We start from the raw sequence: 9,664 nt of genomic DNA, 5'->3' as shown, positions 1-9,664 counted from the left end.
ATCTCAGAAAGATTCTAGAATGAACTGTTCAAAAGATCCTTTGTGAACCCCTAGAAAGAGGTGGAATAGTAGACCACTCAGACCAAGTCATGTCAAATAATTTAATTTTTTATTTTTGCTAGATTAGTTGATCAATGAAATTCAGTAGAAAATGAATCTGGTTTTCAACAGGGCTATTGATAAAGGATCTCGTCTTGTTTAAGAGAGTGCAGAAATATGGGCTGAATTCAATGGCAACTGCCAAGTCATGTTTCATTTCCAGTGACAGCATCCACTTCATACAATAATAATAAGCACTTGACCCCAAACTCCAGCTGAGACCCTAGATAAGAGATGTCCTAGAGGGACATTTGGCAGACAGCTCGGGGCAGATCCACTGGATAGTCTTTTCTGCAGATACTCGAAGCATCTGGAGGTTACTAGGGAGGAAGCACTATGGTTAACATAAACTCAAATTAAAGAGCCATATATCTGAAGTTGATATTAAACCTGAACCTGAAGAACTCTGTCTTCCGTGCAAAGACAATAAGGACATCAATATGACGAGGGGAGGAGTATGAACTCAGCAACAGGCATGCAAAGGCGGGAGCAGGGGATATCAACAAGAGGGAACAGAAAACCATTTGAGGTGTGACAGAAGTAGCCCCTACAGGGGGACAGATGTCACCTCACTAAATAGAGACTAAGTCATTCAAATCCCAGTGAATTTCCTGATGGGGGCTGAGATATCTAACTTAAAGAATAGTACTTAATTATATCATCATGCAGACGTGACCTAGGGAAAATATGGGCTATGCTCAAAAGAGGAGAGGACTCTCCACATCCTGGGCCAGTTAGAAAACAGCTAGATCTTGAGTTAGGCTCTGATCATGTCCCTTTTAAAGGAATATTGAATAATTGGAAAGCGCTTTGAGGAGGGCAACTATCCTGAGAATGGAACTGAAATTCAAATCATGTGATGAAGAATGGAGATATCTGGTGATAATTATCCTAGAGAAAAGAAGACCTTTGGGAGAAAGGGATGCCCCAGTGGTCTCTGAATAAGGAAACATCTGTCTGCAGATGTATCTTCTGTGTGGCCTTATGGAGTCAAGAAACAAGACCAATCATGAGAGTTGTAAATGTTAATTTAGGCAAAAATAAGTCAAAACTCACTCTTGGAGCTGCCCAGAGAAGCAGTGTTTCCTCGGGAGGTGGAGTGTCCCATTCTCTGGAGATGGTCAAGCATAAACTCAAATAAAAGTAATAGGAATGTCACAGAATGATCGTGTAAATAAGTTGGCAATTTGGCTAACTGATTTGCAAGGTCCCTTAAACCATTATGATTTTATGATATCAATGATCATCCAGGCTTCGTTGTCCTGAATTTTGCCCAAGACGCTCATCAGAGTAGGAAATCTACTTCTCAAGGTGGTTTTGCCACTAACAAAATCACTCTCCTATTTCATCCTTCAAAAACATTAGTTGCTTTGAAGTTCACACCATCAACTTGTACTGCAATTACCTTTCCTTTGGGCTGTTTTCTATCAGTTTCCAGGCATTTCCACTCATTCACTTGTGGATCACTGTCTTTCTCACCTCCTCTAGACCTGTCTTTATGTTTAGTGAATTCAACTTCCCTAAGGATAATTCGTGTAACATCTTGACCTCTCAGTTGCTTGACTTCTTCGTCGGCCATGAGCTTTTCTCTCATCCCATTCCAGACACTCACTACGAGGATAATTTTCTGACCCTCATAAGCACAAAGATGGAATCAATTTGATGATCCAAATGAGAGATCAACCAGTCTATTTCTTTTAATAATATTTAGCACATTTAGTCAACAGCTTCCTACAAACCATCCTTCAGAGTCTTAGAGAACATCATATATAGTAATAGCGAAAGGATCTTTCTTTCTCAATTATACTCATTTTTGCAAAACCAAAGTACTACAAGCCCCAGGGAAGAATACATCCTCAGATTTTGGGAAACTTGGCTGCACATAAAAGCCCACTCTCCACACCTGACACCATGACGCATTTGGGCTGCAATCATTGCTGCCAGCCCACCTGCTGCAAGAGACCACCTGTTCCGGGGCCACCTGCTGCCAGCCCACTTGATGTGGGCCCAGCTGCTGTGGCCAAACATGCAGTGGGTCCGCTCTCTACCAGCCTCGCTGCAGACCTAGATGTGTCCTCCCTCTTGGGATGATCCCTCTCCAAAACCAGTCATCATGCTGTGACGAGCCCAAGTCACACAGAAATGCCACATCTAGGCACTCTGGTTGACCGCCCCAGCTAAGCCCAGCCTTCAAGTCATTCCGGCGCAGGTACCTTACATGTGAGTGAAGAAGCCTCTAGATGATTCTAGCTCCTAGTCATTTGACTATTTCCAACTGATGTCCGAGACATCATAGATTACAGACAAGCTATCACTGCTGGGTAATGTCTGAATTCCTGATCCAGAGATTCCATGAGCATACTGGAAACTGGAGAAAGGAGAATCCTTGTTAGGCAGTGACAGAAGGTTCAACGACACTGTCACCTGCAGTTTTGTGGAAAGTAGAAAAGCGCCTGCTGAACTGAGTGACCTAACTAAGGAAATCTCCAAGTAAAATATTGAAAGTATTCCTTGGTTTCCTCTTGCTGCTTATAATGAAATGTGAGAGGAGAGAGATAAATTGACCTGAAGACTCATAAACAGAAAGGATTCTGAACTTGATTGTTTTGAAAATTCTCAGCCTCTTTAGATGGCAAATGATGGTAAAGTTAAGAAATGACTTCCAGGAATATAGGAAATCCAAGGCACTGACAGAGAGCACGGGACAAAGGTGAAGCCCAGGTGTGACTATACAATCTTTTAAGATCTGAGAAAGTCAAAGGTTAGGAAATAAGAATTTTCATTCCAGAAATGAAAAAAATTAGAAACAATTGGATACAAAAGCCCCTCTAAAGATGTTAAAGGAGCGCTTCACAGATCTCTCACATAAAACAATGGAGCTCCCAGAACCTCAAGGGCGTTGTCCTCACCTATCGCAGCAGGGACTTGAGGTCGAGAAGGGTTTATCTCAAAGTGATTTGTGGGAGTGACGTTTGTCTAATGAAGTAAACCCCAAGGTGATTTGCAAGAGAACCACAACTCTCTTATAAGAATTATTTATGCAAAAACATATCCACCATGAACAGAGGGGTGCAGAGACAGTGCAGAATGAGAAGTCTTTGGACCCCCAGAAGTGTACAGGCAGAAAATAGGCTAAGATTGCTGCTCAGCCACAAACTCATCCTATTTTTCATGAAAAAGGATGGATGATTCAGAGGTCAGAACCAAGAGTCTAAAGGGCTGAGCCAACAGCCATGGAGAAGTATTCCCAGACACTGAAACCTCGTCAAGGAACTTCCAACATTTGCCCAACAAGATTTCAGAATTGAACCAAAGACTTCTTTCTTCCTCTCATTTTCCCCTTCTAGAAAAGGAATGTCTACAGAAGTTATCCAATGCTTGTCCCATCATTGTATGTTGGGTGTACGAGAGCCAGATAACTTGCGTCTAGCTTCACAGGTCCACAGATCTAGAAGAATCACACCTGAGGAGATTCATCCACACTTGGACCTGATTTCACTGGTGAGATTCTGGACTTTGAGCCTATGCTGTTGTGAGACGAGATTTGGGGGGACTTTAGTGGGGAGGGAGTGCATTTAGCATGTGAATTACTGTGGGGGCCAATAGGCAGATGAGTAGGCAGCCTCTAAGATGCCTTCCCATTATCCTACCTCCTGGTGTTCACGCCTTTGTGTAGTCTCCCCTTGTGTGTGGGCTGGATTTACTGACTTGCTTCTAACGAATAGAGTACAATGAATGGGGTGGGATGTCACTTCCAAGATTAGAATGTAAAGGGACTGTGACTTCCATATCTGCTGCTCATTCTCTCTCTGGCCACTTGCTCTGGGAGAATCCAGCTGCTACGCCATGAGGACAATTAGTCAGTGTATGGAGAAGTCCATGCGGCGAGGAGATGATCTCTCTAGCCAACAGCTGGGGAGAACCTGTGGCGTGTCAACAGCACAGGAGTGAGCTCAGAAGTAAATCCTTACCTGGCCAAGCCAGGAAATGATCGCAGCCCCAGCCAACACTCAGCACCTGCCTCCTAAGAGACCCTGAGCTAGAGGGACCCAACTCAGCCACACCTGGATTTCCAACCTGCAGAAACAGTGAGATAATAATTGATGGTTGTTTTCAGCCACTAAGTTTTGGCGACATTTGTTAAGCAACAATAGATTACTAATATAATGAAACAGATCCATATATCAAAGTGCAATTAAAAATCTTTTACTCCTAATAGTTAATAAATTATCATATTATTAATTATAAATTGTAATTAATAGTGAATAAATAATTATGTTATCAATATAAATCTTTATTCTTAATAAAAATTCTATTCTTAAAAGTGATAATGGAGGAAAAAAGTATATTACGTAATTTTACAATCTGTATGTAAATTCTTAAATTTCTAAACCCTAATACTATATGTTGTTCAAACACTTCAGAAATATTATACATTGTTTATATTTTTATATAAACAAACAATGACTAGAAGGGTGTACAAGGTTGTATCTGAGAAAAGAAGAAGGTAAATGAGACTGGAGAAGAGTACCCAGAGATTTCAACTTTATCAATAATGTTTTATTTCAATTATATTTTCTAAATCTCCAAAGCAGATGTAAGAAAATATCAATTCTGGTGGTCAGGGCTTGTAATATTTTTCTCAAAACTTCCCTGAATTGTTAAATTTGCTCCCCTACCCTGGACATAAGTGTAAATAAAGATTTAGTGATAAGCATGTTCAGGCTCGGCAGAACATGGTTCATAAGACAAGGTTCAGATGTTTTCCGGACAAGTTCTAGCAAACCTAAGAGGAGCTCGTAAATGCTCTCATTTAAGCTGCTGCCAAGCACAGGAAGAGGTACAAGCTTCCTGGCACAGCTTTTACCCCCGACGTAGCTAAAACGTGCAGTTTCATGTTGGCAGATGGCCAGTGAAAAAACATTTGCCAGTACAACAGAGAAAACCATAATTGGGACCATAAAGAGAATGAGATAGACTTAGATGGGTCAAAAAACTATTGCAAAATGAAATTTGGAATTCTTGTTATTTTGAGAATTCTAATATTAACAAGCAAATTACTTAAGGAGATGTAACTCCTTGAACTTATAAAGTAAGGAACATTTTTGAAAATTCTGTTCAGGAGTGAGATAAGATGCATCCCACTTCCCAAAGCCTCATCTTCCCTCCAGCATGACGGAACTCTCCATGAAAAATGTGAGAGAGAGAATTTAAACATGGCATCCATCAAAATGTCACTTCTGGAAGACTTTCTGTTTGTAGTAATTCTTTTGCAATGTCAACGTCCCTCTCTCTTTTTCTTCCTCGTTTTAATTTTCTTTTTAGACTTCTATTGCAAATAATTGAGCCAATCATATTTCTTATGTGGCACATTATTATTTTTGGTCCATGCAAAGTCCTTCTCATTTATTTCTTTCTTTGCGTATTTATATATCAATTAATTTAGTTCCTGCTCTCCTTGTGCCCCATTCTCTTCCTATACACAGCTATTTTATTCTGTTTAATGTGTATTCTCCAGCAGGCACCGTTGGACCTCATCTTCACCATCAACTCTCCTGGGTCTCCAGCCTACTGGCCCACACCACTGATCTGGACTTCCCAGCCTCCGTAATCACGTGAGCCAATTCATTGTAATAAATCTCTCTCTCTCTTTTTCCTTCTCTTCCTCTCTCCCTCTATACACATGAGCGCGTGCACGCGCGCGCACACACACACACACACACACACCCATTGGTTCTTTTTCTCTAGAGAGACAAGCTAATACAATACTCCATGGAAGGAATTACTGTTTATAGCCTACCCACTCTCCTAGTGGTGGACAACAGATTGCCTTTAAGATCTATGTCACCACAAAAATACCACAGTGACCATCCTCATGTGTATCTCCCAAGGACTTGTGTGAGAAGTGTTTGGATTTCGGATCTAAATCATTTCAAGACCCAGAGCCCCCGATTGAAGGGGGCAGAGCCCCTTGAGGGAGGACTCTGCGCCATTGCTCCAAGTGTGCATTGGAAATCTTCCTCTAAGCTTTCCCCAAAAGTTGGATGGTTTTCTTTCAGGGATTCAATAATTACACACTATTAATACAATTCCCTTAGACTAATTGCTTTAAAAATTGTCTCTCAAAATGTCAAAAACATAGCAAACAAACAACTTCCAAGGATTTCTAAAGAGTTCTTAATTTTATTTAAATTGGCCATTAGGCGAATTGATCATTAAAACCAGCTTTAAGTGAATTAACCCTTAGCTATTCTCCAAAGCTGGAACCTCATATTTATTTCAATCTGTGGCTTCCCTGGACCGTTTCTGTCTTTGTTTTCCCGTCTATTCCCTGTGGGGAAACTGAGGCCACTCAACTCAAAGGAGCTCTTGGTGGTGTAAAGATTGGAAGCCAAGGAATTGTTTGTCCTTATTCCCTTCCAGCTTGAGCATCCATAATTCCAGACCCGAGTTAGCCTTGCAGACCAGTGCAGACCACTGACTTAGAAGACCCAATGTCATTGTGTTCAAATGTAACCTGAAGGAAATCTATGTAGGAGTGTATTGAAAGGAACGAAAGCACTCAGAGTCTTATTCATCATGCCTAACCAGTCACATTTTTATTAGCAGTTGGTAGCAAAGGAGTCTTTTTAAAGACTGGGCAGCATCAAAAGAAACGAAAACTGGAGAAGGCTTTGCTGAAGCGAAGAGAATTGAAATGTCAGGAAATGCAAGCCACGGTGTGGACCATGCTTGCTGAAAGGCTCTCCTTGGTTAAGGAGGGTCTCTTAGCAGCTGGACAAGTTCCCTCGTCAGCACCTGGAGAGAACGTGGGGCTGGAGTCAGAGTAAAGTTAGCAAGCAGGCAGCATCTAGGCTCGGCCAGAGGCAGGCACCACGGGGTGGCCGTGAGCTTGTAGACAGCAGCAGCACTCAGAGGAGGTGTGCAGAGTGCTCCCTCCAAGAAGTGCTGCCTTACCGAAGCTGGACTCGTGGCTGGGCTGTCAGGAAGTTGGCAAGCAGGGGCTGGCTTTGCAGAGACTTGAGGGAGCTGGTCGGAAGCAATTGGAGCCACCACTGGAGGACTTGCCAAAACCCGTCACACAGCAAGCTGGTTGGCAGGAAGGGGATCTGCAGCCACTTGGGTTGCAGGAGGGGGACCCACCACAAGTTGGTTGGCCAGAAAGCACGGTGCTGCAGGAAGCTCGTTTGCAAGGGTTCTTTACAGAACAAGGGGCCTGGCAGGTAGCCAGTGGCTGGCAGAAGAAGGATATGGAGGGAGCTGGTACGCAGTACAGTGGCTGCCACGAGGAAGACACACAGCAAGTAGGATTGCAAGAACAGAACCCACAAGTCGACTGCTGGCAGGGAAATGATTGGCAAGACTTGAAAATGTAGCAGATGGGTTGGTAACAAGTTGATTTGCAGGGCTGATCTTCACCACTAATGGGTTGACACGAACCTGCTTGGCAGCAAGTTGGCTGGCATGAACTAGCTGCACAGACGGTTGGTGGGCAAGATGTTTCAGGACAGGATGTCACCTCAGCAGAGCAGGATGGCTGGTAGGACTTACCGTCACAGCAGACTGATTGGCCACCAGCTGCCTGGCACAGTCCAGACATGTAGCCAGGTTCCTGGTGGGATCTTTGTTGGCAGGAGCTGGCCTCACGGCACTTTGGCTGACAACTGGTGGACTCCGAGCAGGAGGGCCGGCTTGAGGGAAGCAGACAAGGAGACTGACCGGTGCCGGATTCACAGGAGGCCGGGCAGGAGCAAATGGGTTGGCAAACAAAACCCACACAAGAAGCTGCTGGAAGGCAGGCAGGTTGGCAAGAAGCAGGTTCACAGCCACTTGGGGCACTGCTGGATGGCTGACAGCTTTTTTGGCACGTGACCAGTTGCCACGTTCTGCTCCTGCAGGAACTAGGCAAACAGATACCATTTTGGAAGCTGCCATCATTTGAGCATAGGGAGATGGTGGACACAGCTGGAATGGCCGTGACATTTCCAGAACAACAGCTGCCCGCCATGCTGCTGGTGCTAACCTTGCTGGGATGTTGCAAACTCAGGATACCTGAGTGAGAAGGACACCTAATGCTTAGGGGCTTTTATAATCCTTCGCTAGGGGTGTTGGCTCCGCGTAGGGCATCTTTCCTTGTTGTTGTTTCCATTCATTTGCATACAAACATCTGATTAGCAGGCTTCAGGAGCCTGGGAGATGCTGTCCCCACTTTAAAAACTCGTCTGTTGGGTTGGGAGTTTTCTGTGCTGAGTTTGGATTCCTTGGTGCTTCTGCTCTGGGAGGAGCTGTCTCTTTTACAGGTTGTTCTCCAGCCTCCTTGAAGCAGGCCTGCCCCCACACTAACCTCTCATCAGGAGGCTGCAGCCCAGCCAAAGCAACCCGCTCTTCCGCCAGGAATGCAGTTGTGTACCATTCAGACAATCAGGAAATGAAGCTCTGACGCAACTGAGGGAGGAGGATGTCAGAGATGGCAAACAGAAAATCAAGCATTGCATCCCAAGCACACTTCAGTGTGTCCATCTCTTTCTAGAACCTTCTTACTTGGCTTTCCTGAAACTCAACTTTACTAGTACCACTAACAATAACAACAGCAAACGCTTCCCTTTATAGCATACTTGTTATGTATCAAATCCTTGACTACATTTTTCATTGAATCTTTGAAATGACCCTAGCTGGTAGGTGTAATTGTCAACACTATGTTAGAAGTAGCAAAACTAGCTCAGAGAGTTTAAATTATGCAAGTAATAAGGGGTAGAAAGAAGATTCAAACCTAGGTTGGGCAGACCCCAAAATCTCTCATCTTAGCTACCTAAGACGTCCTTAGCTACCTTAGACGTCCTGACTTTGGAGGGGGAAAGAGACTCTAATATAGCAATTGAAGGCTGACCTTTGTCCAACAGCCAGCGTGCTGGCTTGGTGACCCAAGTCCCATGCTGGGGATCATCTGCCCACTCCAGTGACCGCGACCAGCAGCTAGATCAAGCTGATATGAGTACTTCCCCCTACTTATCAATACACCCAAAAGCTTTTAATTTGGAAATTAAAAACTGAAAAATGTTTCATCGAGAAATATTAAGCTCATACTAATGGATTCAACTGCATGTGAACTCTGAAAATATAAAAATGCAACAACCAGAAGTGGTATAAGGACATTGCTGCAAAGTGGTTTTTGTGTTAAATCAGCCTCTTCCAAGAGATATTTGTGAGGGGCTTTCTGATTCTTCCCGCCTCCTCGGGGCTTGTCCTTGCTCTGTGTCACCAACTGACTTCAGCATCCCACACCAGTCCACGTCCTGGCCTGAGTCATACCGGAGGGGCCTGATGGAATGGAAAGATCGTGGCTATGGGAGCCAGACACGGCTGGTCCTGATTTCTGCCTCTGCTACTGACTCACTCTGTGGGATGTGTTAGCTCCTTACCCAGGTGTTCAAAGTACACAGGGTTCATCAATTGCATTGCTGTTGCTCAGGTTACTTTTGTTCTTATTGGCTGCCTCACAATTATTGAAAATTCTGGGAATTCTGAAAGACATTTTTCAAAATACCAGCTACAAAATGTCTTCTCG

At 43.8% G+C, this 9,664-nt stretch overlaps 1 protein-coding gene across 1 annotated transcript; it reads right to left on the bottom strand.

The window, feature by feature from the left end:
- Nucleotides 1–6,672: 6,672 nt before the first annotated feature.
- On the bottom strand, nt 6,673–8,221 carry KRTAP29-1 (keratin associated like protein 29-1). The gene has a single exon (XM_005597918.4). It carries the CDS (start codon nt 8,105–8,107, stop codon nt 7,082–7,084), a length of 1,026 nt encoding a protein of 341 aa, XP_005597975.1. The 5' UTR covers nt 8,108–8,221; the 3' UTR covers nt 6,673–7,081.
- Nucleotides 8,222–9,664: the final 1,443 nt, after the last annotated feature.

Source organism: Equus caballus, chromosome 11 (assembly GCF_041296265.1).
Source record: "Equus caballus isolate H_3958 breed thoroughbred chromosome 11, TB-T2T, whole genome shotgun sequence".
Classification (NCBI taxonomy): domain Eukaryota; kingdom Metazoa; phylum Chordata; class Mammalia; order Perissodactyla; family Equidae; genus Equus; species Equus caballus.
The sequence above is the reverse complement of the archived record's forward strand: the minus strand, read 5'-3'. Positions and strand labels throughout refer to the sequence as shown.